Source organism: Pavona decussata, unplaced genomic scaffold (assembly GCF_977016875.1).
Source record: "Pavona decussata unplaced genomic scaffold, jaPavDecu1.1 SCAFFOLD_6, whole genome shotgun sequence".
Taxonomy (NCBI): Eukaryota; Metazoa; Cnidaria; class Anthozoa; order Scleractinia; family Agariciidae; genus Pavona; species Pavona decussata.
In genome coordinates, this window is record NW_028145430.1 from 5,374,403 (window position 1) to 5,388,308 (window position 13,906).

Sequence of the window (13,906 nt, forward strand, 5' to 3'; positions counted from 1 at the left end):
TATGTTTAACTTAGTATTTATAGGCTTGCATTAACTTAGTTCATATAAAATGTTCATGTTAAAATAGCATCAACCATTAATGCTGAGGTGTACATTCATGGAACATTTGCTATTAAAGACATTCTCTAGAAATTGTAGGTAAAGTACACTGTATATAAGCATGGTCTGGGAGATGGGGAGGTGGCATTATTGAATTATTTGCATGTGGCAAGTCTCTAAGTTTACCAGTAAATTTAAACTTGCAAGTGGCGAGGAGAGAGCGTTAAAACTGGATTTATTTCATTCATAAAAATTAATTCCTATGTAGAAAATTTGCGAATATCAAACTTTGGTCCAGTGTTATTGTTAGTTCAATTCAAAAGTGTGTTGAATTTGGGATTCCTATTGAGATAGAGATGGCAGTGGATGATGCATGTGACCAGTAGGGGATGACTTTAATAGAAAGGAAAAATGAAGCAGGGCCATCCAAAAGCTCCCTGGAGCTGGATGCATTTGTAGCCTGAACTCAACGTACAAAGCTTTCAAAAGACCCTGAGAAGAGAGGCCTAGCTAGTCTATATTTCCAGCCTATTGGACATAGGGCATAGTGACCTTTGATGATGGCAGTGGTGACAATGTTTAAGGTTTAAATAATTAATCCATATACTTTGCAGTCTGCTGAGTTTGGAAAAATGTAGCAGGGTGTGTTAAATGCTCTTTTTCATATCAAATGAATCAATATTTGCAATAACAAATTCAAGTACAATATGGAGGTCATTTGAGAATGAAGATGCACGCTCATCCAAATGAATTATTTTGTTCCTAAAGATTAATAGGGCACTAAAAAGCAGCTTGCATGTTTTCTTGTGTACCACTTAATTAAAATGTACATGTTTTAAAATTTACTTAATGTGGCTGCAGTTATAAATTTTCCTCCATAATTTGTTAATATTAAATTAATTTCACAAAATATAGCAACAAAAAGGTGATATATTTGAGGAGGATTAGACAAAATTTAATCACAGGCGGCCCAAGCTCAAGCTGTGAGCGGTGATCATCTTGCGTAATAGCGGTCATGGCGCAAATATAAGAGTTTGTATGGGAAAATTTTCGATCGGTTGTTTTAGGAGGTACAAATATTCTAAATAAAAATGACATACCTTGCTTCTAAGGTGTATTGCCTATTGTCTGTTTGTTATTTTGAGGCCATTTTAGGGAGTTATCACTTCCTAGGTTTCCCACTCCTAAGAGAGAGACAAGGCGTCGCAGTCTGTTTCGGGAGGCCCCTTCCGAGAAGCGAAAAATCCCAACTCAAAATGATCGAGCAGCCACAAATCCAACGCAAAATCCCAGCACAAATGTCCTAGTTTCATTTCAGTTAAATAGCAATGCAATCCTGGACCTGCACCTGACGCAAAGCGGCAGTTTAGTTTCAATAATCTCAGATCTCAACAGTGTAAAGGCCCATGTACACATTTGCCACGACACACGACCATTGAAACTCAATTTTTGTTTTGAACCCCGGGTGCTCTCGGGTCAAATCGACAGGCGTGAATTTGAATCAGTTGAATGAGCGGTCGAGACAATGGCCTCCTGTCGATTTGACCCAAGGGCACCCGTGTGTAGTGGTGAATGTGTACATGGGCCTTTACACTATTGAGATCTGGGATTATTGAAACTAAACTGCTGCTTGGCGTCGGGTGCAGGGCCCGGATTGCATTGCTATGAAACTGAAATGAAACTAGGACATTTGTGCTGGGATTCCGCGTTGGATTTGTGGCTGCTAGACCATGTTGAGTTGGGATTTTTTGCTTCTCGGAAGGGGCCTCCCGAAACGGACTGTGACGCCTTGTCTTTCTCTTAGGAGTGGGAAACCTAGGAAGTGATAACTCGCTAAAATGGTCTCAAATCAGCACAAAATAACAAACAGACAATAGGCAATACACCTTAGAAGCAAGGTATGTCATTTTTATTTAGAATATTTGTACCTTCTAAAACCGCTCGTAAATATTCCCATACAAACTCTTATATTTGCGCCGTGACCGCTATTACGCAAGATGATCACCGCTCACAGCTTGAGCTTGGGCCATCTGTGATTTAATTTGCACTTAATTCCAATAACCCAATTGGACAATTATTTTAATAATTAAAATTAAAATTTGTCTTTCAGTGGTGGAATTTCTTGGCAGGTGTTTAACTAAGCAATGGAAAACTGCAAGGTGTGTGGGCTCATTATTTTTTGTTCATTCAGCATAATGAAGAACACCTCTTGTAGTGACAGACACTCAAATCAACATGAAAATGATAGCTACTAACTAAGGCTCACTCCAGTTATTTAAACCAAGCTGATACAGAAAGTGGAGAAGTACTTTACAGAGAAGAGTCTCAAATAGATTTGAGGCTTGTTGTCATCAAAACTCCAAGATTCTATTAAAAAGTAACATACAGTAACCTGACACCAGCAAATACATTATGCCAGCTGAACTAATGTGTGGTTTTGGGTGCAAATACTAGGATCACGCTACATTATAACTAAACTTGGCAAATTTAACAAAACATCACTAAGTTAAAACATGAAAGAACAAAGTATTATTATCATAGTCTGATATAGAACACTTATAAAGAGACATTTTATGTGTGAACTGCAGTTTCACTACAGTTATCAGCAAGCAGCCTTTGCAATAAGTGTGATAATTATCTAATTATTACCTTTGTTTTAGAGCTGAGTCATCCCCTACTCTTCAGACGTCTTGTATGTGGGACTGTTTAGTTACGATCAAGACAATGATTGCTTTTCTTCAAAAATTAATCAGTCAACAAAATCTGTCCAACAAGATGGACCAGCTGACCTTGTCATACACATACGACCAAACACAAAATATTGCTGTTCAAAATGAGTGTAAAAACAAATCTTCCAGTCACTTAGCTGCTCACAAAGCTGTGGAACCATGGAAGGATCTCATGAAGGAAATGCTGCTCAACCTTTGTGCAGTGATGTTTGATGGTATGTAGTCTCATTTATTTATTTACTTTTAATTACAATTTAATAATAAACACAAATCACCTTTGATTTAATAAAAAAGTGCTTTCTGATTCACGAGAAATCACTTCATCAATCATTCATTTAAAAAGCTCACAACTTGAGATTTACATTGTAAAAATGTTTATGCTTCAAGCAGATTCAATGTCTAAAGGTAAAATATATTCCAGCTATTGATGAACCTATGGGAAAAAACTGTATTTAATTAATGAATTTGGTGTTGGCATATCCTTTTTGTTATGATTTAACATTTGAGCATCAAAGTGAATAGCATTTAATATTTACTAGTTTTCATCACAGAACAAGTCTAGATACAGGTGTATGGCGAAAAGTCAGCATTTATATAACCATCGTTAAAGGAACCTCCTAATTGTCCATGAGATAACAGGTTTAGTTTCTTCAACCTACAATAACATCATAGGAATCATGTCAGACCTTCAAATATACATTGTTGCACTGCATTGAATCCTCTCCAACTTCTCCATGTTTCTGTTAGTGAAGGGCAACCAAACAACAGAAAACAGCACAACAGTATTATTCCAAGTTAGATATGACAAGAGAGCAGTATAAGCTCTTTAAAGCTTATCATAATTAAATTAGCAGGAAGCAAACAAAATGTTTTGCTGCCCCGGTGGCTAAACAAGGAAACATTGTTTCAGAAAACAAAGGGTCATGCATGCGCATAATAATAAACTGACTTTGTTGCCAGGAAACATTTTTAATAAGCAGAACTCGAAACTAGACAACATTGCTTGCATGGTGGCTAAAGCTGGAAAACATATGTTTTGGAAGCAAAATTTATGTCCTGGAAGCAAAAATGTTTTCGACCTGAGGCAAAAACTTTTTCTTGTTTCCGAGCAGCAAAATTTGTTTCCTTAACATATGTTTCCCATGCAGCTAAACTGGGAAACATTATTTTGCCAGCCTCTGCAAAAATGTTTCCTAGTTTAGCCAGGCCTTAAAGTTTTGGATACACTGTTGATCAAAAGTCACAGGTTTCTTTTCCCAAAGTTTATTGAACAGAAGCAAGGTGATCATAGGAGCTAAGGCTTTATTATCAAATCAAACAGTGTACATTTGTATTCACTGACAGTGGGAAATTCTAAAATACAGCTCAGGGTATTTTCATTTACCAAGTTTTTCTTCAGTTGGCTAAAGGATACAAAAGCATTCTGCATAGTATTTCATATTTAAATACTGCTATCAATAATTTTACTATACTTTCAACCTCAAGATCAGTTTTTTCTCGACTGCCGGATCACAGCGGGAATGGCCATCCTTGTTGTCATCAAAATTATGTGTCCTGCAGAGGCCTTTGTGCCTACAGTGAGTGACATTAATTTATGAAGTTAAATGTAGTTTGCAAATTAGAAAAAAATAACATAACATAAAATAACTTTATAATGCCATTAGAGCAAACTAAGGTAATCTAAAGGGTGCTACCATACCAAGTTTTTCTTCTAAACTGATATTTAGTTCGTACTAGAAGATATCCATACCCCCTCCCAAGACCTCCCTACTTTCATTTGTGGCCTTTGAGATCCCCCACCCCCCTGGAATTTTCATTCTGCCCATGGGGAGTTGGGGTGACCAGTATGTATAATTATGCTGGATATTTCCAAAAAATAACGCAATGTCCACAATAACACAGATTAACGTAGATTTTTGAGTTTTACAGTGGCTTTAGTTGTTGTAAGTGGTAATGTTGCTAAGTGGTTTTATGAAGTTTATATTTTCATTTTGTTAATGGATATAAAAATTGTACTTGAAGGTGTAGAAGAGGCATAGTTACGTGTAAATTTAACTTTGTTGACCAAAAAGTCAGAAGAGCACTGTCTTCAAACTTTCCCAGTGTTAGCCTGGTGCACTGTGGATTTTAATTAATTTGTGTGCTATATCTTACAAGGTTTTAAAAATTTTTTGTACCAAGGCTAATTTACATGTGCCAGGAATTTTGCCTCTACTTTAAAAAAAGTGGAAGTTTTCTTGTTATCAAACCTTTGAAATTCTGCCTTAATTAGGTAAAAAAGCAAATATGGATCCACATTTACACGCAAAATCCGCAGTGCCACCCTGCTAGCAGAGCCTTTCTTTTGCTTGCTCAATTTTGGCGTTAGGCTCTGCTCACTGGGTGCACAGTGCATGCTAAAGCTGGGCAAATTTGGAGCGTTTTTGGATATTTTGGCCAAAAAAGTGATTTATGCCTCTTTTGTAGGAAACCTTTCAAATTAATGTAAAATGACAACATAATCCAAGTTGGTTATTTTTCTGATCAGCTATATTTTGTTGTGATATTCATTAAGGATCTTAATTAATTCAAAAGTGAGAACATTGACATTCCAGATGGTTGATTTGGCTAAGCAGATTAGTTTTTTAGTTATTTTAATGTGCAATTTTGCACAAGTGACAATAGATAAGAAAAAGCTTGCCCGTGGCTTGTCTTAGAATGATATCAAAATTCATCCAAAGAGAAGCTTAAAACTTCCTGTTATTAAGCCTTAATTAAGTTCCCTGGTCATAGTTTTAAAGATTCATCAAATGAATGAAAGCTTTTTGCAGTAGACTTAAGATTTGAATATTGTTTTGTGATTTATGATACTTAACAGATTGGTAAGCTGATTTTCCCTTCTCATGTTGAACTTGGAGAAAGAGCTCTATCAGCCTTGGATGACCCAAAGATAGATTCTGTTTTTCAACATTCGCAAGGTAAAGATTTTCACTCACCGGTACTTACATGTAATTTTTAGCGTTCCCTTAGCGTTCCCTTTGTGTTCCCTAAACGTTCCCTTAGCGTTCCACTTTGCGTTCCCTAATTTTCCAGCAACGCGTTCCCTGTTAGGTTTCTTCTGTCCGGTACTGTACTTGTATTGTAGGACAAAGGAATATCTGTAGGATTATTTTATAGTCTGTGGTTTTGCTAAAACAATGAACACTGGAGAGGCAAGTGTACAGCTATACTGTACCAGAGACATTTTGCAGGAATTGCAAGCTAAACAAACTGTGATTCAGAGGAGTAATTTGGAGATGCATGATTACAGAAAGAATGTCACAGTGTCAATTTTCTTTTCCTTGTAAGGTTTTAATACCAATTATTACCAGTATGCATTGTCAATTTCACTGTTACCCTTTTTGTGGGAATACATTTTTAATTTTTTTTTTACTTACTGGTATTCTAAAAATTGCAAAACTCACTAATGAGAAAAAGGTGCAGACTGTAATGAAGGATATCTAAATCCAATTTTTATATTATAATTTTAATAGCCCTTATCTGGAGCAGAATATGCCTCACACATAATAATAATCAATATCTGATTCAGGTTATAAAGAGTGAAACTCAAGGAAACAGCGTGAGCACTGAAAAATAGATAACAAAACGATTACTTGTAATATCTTTGTATATTTTTAACGCTGTGTAGAAGGTGGGAACCTGCGGGCATGCATGGAGTGAAAAATATGTTTCAGATAGAATTGAGAAAATGTTCTCCTCTGGGCCTTATATTATCTAAGAATAAGTAAGTAGGGGGGCCTAGGCCCTCAAGGGCTCTCCCCTAGATTTGTCATTGATTGTGTAGATTATTCTTTAATTGTTTTTGCTGAATTACCTTTTTGTGTACACATTACAAATGTTGACTATGTAGCATTTCTAGCACTGCTAAAAATTTTGAGAAGCATTGTGATGTCCTTGTCTGTTACAGCATCATTATGCTCCTCCATTTTGAAGTTTCTAATAGTGAAAGTTTCAAAAACTGGAGGATATCATCAGTTGTTGAAGTCTTAACTTACAGCTTATGTCACATGATGGGTGTTTACAGTTGGCACCTAAGTGAAAACATTTGTTGGATTTATATAATGCATTTCTTTTCATTGTATGCCAACAGGTGTTGTGAGTTTTTCTCACTTGTGTCTTTGCTGCGGAGTCCTGTCCATGGTACCACTACAGGCTTTAGCTCAACCCTCTGAGGTATCAGTCAACTCTGTCTTTTTGTATGTTATGGTAGAAGTTGTTAGTAGTAATATCCATTATTTAAGTTAAATGGTTGGAATAATTCTGAGTGATACAAGTTGTTATATACTTTAGTTAGACTTCTGTTTCTCAATAGATCATTTTGAATGACCAAGGAGGCAGTGGGACTTTGATGTTTGATGCATTGTTTCCAGACTTGTGTTGTCTTTGTGATGGGTAGGATAAAGCACATTCTTTTGAGTTATTTGATAGTTGTAACACAGACCAGTACATTGTTACAGTCAAGATACCCATTAATCATGAATTTTACTTCAATATTAACTTGACTGAACTATGAAGGCATTCAACCATAAATATGCATTTATAGCCTGATTTGAAATGTCAACTGTTGCTTAGATTATTACTATTAGTTCATCATGTAGTATTCAGTAGCAAAGTTTTGGTGCCATCAGAGGTATAATTTTCATGACATTTGGATGCCTTGCATCTCATTAACAAGAGCAAAAAAATGTTTTTTCAATGTAAGAAATCTTAACAGTTCAAAGCCTACAAGGAAGTATTATACTCTCCATAATAACAATGAGCACTGACTTTGCATATATTTTCTGTAAAAAAAAATATATACAGTGTATATTTGCTGTCTTAACTAAGAATGTCACCATACCAAACTTGCTTCTTGCAGTACTATTATCCTGATATACCTGAAAAAATAAACTAAAAGTTTTTTCATGTGGATTGACAAAATGAGGTGAACCATGAAGTGCTGTTGGCAAAAATTATTACCAAATATTAAATGTATAAATTTTTGAACATGTTTGCCGGTTCAAGGTGCCGTATGAATCAGTGTCACTCAACCATTCATAATGTATTTATTATGATGGCACCTTTATATAACATTGTAAGTTACAAATTAGATTGCATGATTCAGTTGAAGTACTCTGCCCTCAAAGTGTGGTATAATTTATTATATCAAACCCACAATACAATGTTCCTAATTTACATTATATTAACTAGATAAAGTCAGTTGGATTACCAACACTGTTGTGGCTTTTGTGTGGCATCTGATCTGCATGTCACACAGAAGTTATTTCTTAGCTCCCCATACCACACCAAAAGAGAGCATAGCTTTGTTCTTTCTTTCTGTTGTTTTTTATTTTCAGCCTGAATGACTCCAGTTCATCTCTTCTTGCTTTCCGAACTCTGACTCTCTGGGCAAGTCAAGCTAGGTGAGGGTGCTACTTAATAATGGCCTTCAGTGATCTTTTGCAACTTCTTCTAGAATGATGCTAACAATAGACTTATAAAAACTAGGTCGACCTAGGTTCACCCTGGGGAGTTACGAAAACAAAGACCCTCGAAAATGAAGACCTAAGACCTAAGACCCTGTAAAACAGAAAACCGTAGAAATTACAAGTTCAACACAACCTTATTGAGGGTTTAATATATTCCGATCGCTCTATCGACGGCATTTCTGTTCCAAACTTGAACTCATTGCATAGAAAAACAAATACAAGAGCCGAAAGCAGTGGTGACTGAAGAAAGACCAAAAAACACCACGCGCGAAGTGTCAGTGCAATAACAATTAGTAGTGCGCAGTGTACGTCTACAATCGTACTTTCAGTGGTTTTTCTGCTTTTAGTAAAGGGTACGAAAACAAAGATCCCCGGTCTTTGTTTTCGTAGTACGAAAACAAAGACCCAACGTCAGCAAAAAGACCTGCTGACTTTTTATCCAGAATTTTCCTGCAAACAAGCCTTATAGACCGTTAGAATCTATTTTAGCTACAACATACATAGACATAAATTATTTATTGACAGAACCCCAGGGTCATTTCCTGTACAGAACGCATTCTTTGTTATCCTGTCACGCAATCCTAACTATAACTCAAAGGCAGCTAGCGTTCGAATTCTGCCTGCTAAACCAGAATAATATGCATGGTAAGTTTACCCGAGGAAACCCTCAAGAATTTCACAGAACAGATAAGACGGGTCAGTAGTACTAGCAGTATAAAATAAATAAAGTGAACGTGAAAAAGTATAATAATGGGAAGGAACGCATGAAGTGTAATGTCCTATTACAGTATATCACTTAACCTTGCTGCTGCTTTATGTGTGTTGAACTTGTAACAAATTATTATTTCCATGATTTTCTGTATTACAGGGTCTTCGTTTTCGTAGTACGAAAACAAAGACTGGGTCTTAGGTCTTAGGTCTTCGTTTTCGAGGGTCTTCATTTTCGTAACACCCCAATGCAAATGAGTTTGAGTTTAATAACAAGCTTTTCATTTGTATCCAGGTTGACTTGAATCAGTATAACAATGATTTTAGAAAGTACATTATATTTACAATTAGCAAGTTGATGTGACACAATGTTTAAAGTCTACACCTCCTGCCTACTAATGAGCTTCATATCACAATTTCTTTACCAAGAAATAGTTTTAGAGTTTCGTTTAGCTGATGAGTGAGTGAAGAGTAAAAGAATTTTAATCTGTTAAATTATCACTGTGTATGGAATGCTGCTTTTTAGTGTTAATAATTTGTTCTGTGGTTTTAGTTTCCACACTTGATAAATAACTTTTTTAAATCATTGACCATAGTTTTGTTTTGTCACTTAAAGGCAAATAGCTGTGAGTGGCCATTTTGAAGCATCTTGGGTGAAGGAAAAATTACATGGCACATCACCAATTCCAAGCAAACTTCTCAGCTATGTGTGGAGTCACTGGGACCATCCTGTGGAGGTAAATATTATTATACTTGATTAAAATAACTGCTGGGTAAAACATCAAACCATCAACAATATGCCCCAACAACTTTCGTACTTAGTTACAGTCTTAGTTTGTTTCCATGAGACTAGCTAACATGCTTTAAAATCAAGCTACAGTGTATTTCAAGCCATATCATTATATTCCAGCTGCCAAAAAATGCTACTGAAAGACCACCAACTCATCATGCAATTGTTTTTTTATTAATAAGTCTACATATAATTTTGAGCTCATGAATACAAATACTGGAGGGCATGTTATGTGCAGTTTTTCAAGCACAATGTTAAAGCTTTTACATGCTGAAAGGTAACAGACTTTACATGACACTTTTGCAGACTGATTTACTTGATCTACAAAAATATATTTGCCAAAATATTTTCCACAAAGTTAGAATATTACTTCTTTTAACTGACCTAACTGGCCTGATTTTAGGTCAAACATTGCAGGTGCTGCGCTTGTTTGTGTGTAGTTTTAATCTGTTGATAATTACACTGCCAGATTCTTAACCTAAGTAGCAAGCATTTCGGTAGTTTTTGTTCCATAGAAATTGGAGCAAGAGCAAAACTTTGATAGGAGGGGGATGGGAGGGGAAGGGGGAGGAGGGGTAAGGAGATGCTTGCACACAAACCCCACAACTTTGAAAAGCTGGTTTGCCAATGAGCATTGATTGACAGCTAACAATCAAAACACCTTACATGTATTTAATTCAAGCCTGACTGTGACAAACTGTTGGATGAAGAAAAGAACACCAAACCTTTGAAAATCACAGGCAATGCAGTGGCTGGACCTCAAGATACATACTATCTAAAATATGCTTTTGCCATCACATTCCCCATAATGTTCCTTGTTTCCCAATACATAGTTGGTGAAGCCAGAAGGCTGTGATAGAAAATGTTGACATTCTGATATTTTACTAGTAGCATCAGGTACGTGTCTGACCAGTGAGTCGTCTGGTTCTGTTAGAGCGGTGCAGTGATCTTTTACAGCTTAGAGATTTTTGCACTCCTGAATTCATCATCTGCACATTAAGGTGACGTGAAAATGTCCTTGATGCTTTTGTCCATATTAGGTAAGGATAGGAACCCAAACTCACCCCTGCTCATTAGCCAAGATCATTTCTGCTGAGAAAAGGTGGGCTTCTTTGAAGATATCTTAAGACTTGAATTTGTGCCACATGACCAACATTGTTATGCATGGAATTGCTATTCCATGTTATTTTCTATCAAAAATGGTATGACAAGTTTTCCAAATTATATGATTCCAAACGAGTGAGAACAAAAGCGGTGGTTGTTTTTGTGCATGTTCAGGCCACTTTGGCATATACCCATTTATTGATAAGCTGTCACATCAAGCCAGGAGATTGTGGGGTTTGTGGGCAACCATTTCCTCCAGTTCCCCCCCCCCCCCCCCTTCCTCCTCTCAAGTTTTTTCCTTTTCTTCAACTTGTGCACAGAATGCTATAGAAACACGTGCTAGATGCAAGCTATAAAGTACTCTCATGTCAAGATGTTTATTTTTTTATTCAAGTTTTAATTTAACTGTTAACTAAAACTTGTTTTACTAGTAATTACCTTTTACATGTAAAAACTACATTTTACACAAACTGCCAGATGAGTGACACTGATTTAATAAAACCATTGACAGGGAGTTCGATACCAAACCAGAATGATCTGTGAACATGTTGTCAACCTGCATGTAATTGTTGCACAGTTTGGTATGTATTAATGATGTTAAACTACCAATATAATGTAGCATGTTTGTGGGACCATTTAAAATATATGCTTACGTTTCATTTTTGAACTGTTGGTTTCTTTCTAAAACTTCTTTTGTCAGTTGAGCACAAGCATAGCCAGTCTGCAATAAATAACTATAAATTAATTTGGGCAACTACTATATTTTGTGCATAAAATTTTATAACTATAGTTTTGTATGTTTGTACAATATCTGTCTTTTGGTAGGCAACAATCCAGCAACAATAGCAAACATGGCTCCAAGTCACTGGTTGATCACTCAATTGTGATTCTGACCCTGGTTTTAAAATAAATAAATAAATCAATCAATCAATCAATCAATCAATCACCTAATTTGAGTGTCAATGTCTTTAGTGCAGAACACTTATTGGGCTGGACACTTTTCACATCAAATTGGAATTTAGAAGTGTTGGTTTTTGAGGAAAGGGGAAAACCGGAGTACCTGGAGAAAAACGTCTTGGAGCAAGGACCAACAACAAACTCAACCCACACAAGACACTGAGTCCGGGAATGTATCAAACCCGGGCCACATTAGCTCTCACCATTGCGCCATCCCTGTTCCCTCCTCTGTTTGAATGTTGATCTTCTGTGATCCTCTTCAATTCAGATGAAGGCATTCTTCTAAAACTTATTGCTGTGAAAACCAACAATAGACTTCCGTCATATAAGTGGTATCACTGAAAATAATACACCATAAAAGATGCAATGTAGTTCATAAATATAATTTTGTTATTACTGTAACTTATCTTTTAGATTCCACTAAAGAGGCCTTTTTGAAGGATCTCACAGGATCTCTTCTCAAAGTGGACTGGCATGTGAGGGGCAAATATGGCCCCCTTGTCTGTGTCGCATCAGTTGTGGGAGCCACAAAGATGCTGCTTTGGTTTCCAAAAATCCCTCAAGATGTTTTTCCATTGTTGAGAGATAGAAGCCTGGTCCCTCATGTAAGTCACCTCAACAGATGGTCTGCTCTATGTGTATGTGATGCATATTATTTTTGATGGAGACATTTTTTGTTGAGAAAGAGGTTGTTGTTGAAAGAGGTTATTGAGACATTTTTTGTTTAGCAAAATGACAGTAAGGATGCCTCTTGGATGTGTTAAACCCACCTTGTTTGAATCTTCCAACATTCGAAACTACGTGTATTATCTCCCCACCAATTCTTTGGCAATTTCCCACTCGTCAGTTGATTCAGAATCTAAAAGTTAAATACAAACATTTACTCTGGAGTAATGATCGTTGTATTTAATACGATAAGGTGTATCTGTGGTTCACATATTAATATGATTGTGATTCAATTTATAAGTTATGTTTACAAACCCACATTTTGTCACCATGCTGTAAAGCTTAACTGGCCAGCTTAATAGAAAAACGTTTTAATTAGTTAATACTGATATTTTTGCCTTCTTTCCCTTTTCCATAAACTTACTATTAGTTATGTTCTTTTGTTTTCATCAAGTCTGCTTGTAAGACTTTTTTCTCGTGAACCATTTCAATTGCTATGAAATCATGTTCAGATCATGTGCATCAGTACAACCAAAGTTCAAGGTGACAGTGTTTCCCCAGGAAGGAATATTAATAGTTTGTTGGCTCTGGGAAATTGCCATGTTTAGTATACTTGTACTGAGAATAATGTATTATTCAGTAAGTGACACAGGCATACTTGGAAAAACATCCAAGTGCTCCTATCAAGAGTCGAACCTAAGATCTTCCAATTGCTAGTTCGGATGCTCTACCACTGAGCTATAGGAGACCCGTGGGAGCTAAAGCCATTAAACTAGGTTCATGGTTCTTAATGAATAATACATTATTCTCATTTATTCACCAGGCTTAAAATATTCCCCCACATTTATTTCTCTACTTGTACTGTTTTAAAACAAATTTTACTTCCTAGCAATGGAATATAGAAAGAAGTTATTAATACTTTCATGAGTAAAAATGAGATTTGAGTTGGGAGATATATGACAAAAGCATTTTGTTTTAAATAAATTTTATGTTAATAATTTCAGGTCATGGATTTTGTAGATAAGATGGCAAGTTCCCACAAGCAAGAAATCTCAGAAACTGGTGATGATATTGAAGCATGGCTTAAGGTCTGTTTTAATTAAACATTTTTCCTTGATTATTTCAGTTGTATCAATTTTGATGTCTCAATATTATTTATCATTTGACCTTGTGCAGATTTGGATGGCTCCGTTACTTTACCATCTTCAAAATGGCTGCATGCGTATGAGGGAACATTTGGCTCAGGTCAGCTAATTACTAAACTTAACCCATAAACAGTAGCATGCATGACTTTTCAGTTATTAACCAAAATTATTATTAATGGTCATATGAAACAATGACCACAAATTCCAGGGAGTCTAGAATAATAAAATATATAATTTGTGGACATGTAACTTATTGAGTTA

The 13,906-nt window shown here is 36.0% G+C and overlaps 1 protein-coding gene across 2 annotated transcripts in view; it reads left to right on the forward strand.

The window, feature by feature from the left end:
• LOC146489358 (tRNA (32-2'-O)-methyltransferase regulator THADA-like) overlaps positions 1-13,906 on the forward strand; it is a 38,377-nt gene that overhangs the window by 5,340 nt on the left and 19,131 nt on the right. For both annotated transcript variants that reach the window (XM_085108387.1, XM_085108394.1), the window contains exons 7-18: positions 2,150-2,198; positions 2,700-2,983; positions 4,254-4,345; positions 5,626-5,725; positions 6,898-6,980; positions 7,120-7,199; positions 8,144-8,209; positions 9,600-9,720; positions 11,389-11,458; positions 12,249-12,439; positions 13,505-13,588; positions 13,677-13,745. In XM_085108387.1, coding sequence (XP_084964513.1) covers positions 2,150-2,198; positions 2,700-2,983; positions 4,254-4,345; positions 5,626-5,725; positions 6,898-6,980; positions 7,120-7,199; positions 8,144-8,209; positions 9,600-9,720; positions 11,389-11,458; positions 12,249-12,439; positions 13,505-13,588; positions 13,677-13,745 — 1,289 coding nt within the window. The remainder of the gene's footprint in view (positions 1-2,149; positions 2,199-2,699; positions 2,984-4,253; positions 4,346-5,625; positions 5,726-6,897; positions 6,981-7,119; positions 7,200-8,143; positions 8,210-9,599; positions 9,721-11,388; positions 11,459-12,248; positions 12,440-13,504; positions 13,589-13,676; positions 13,746-13,906) is intronic.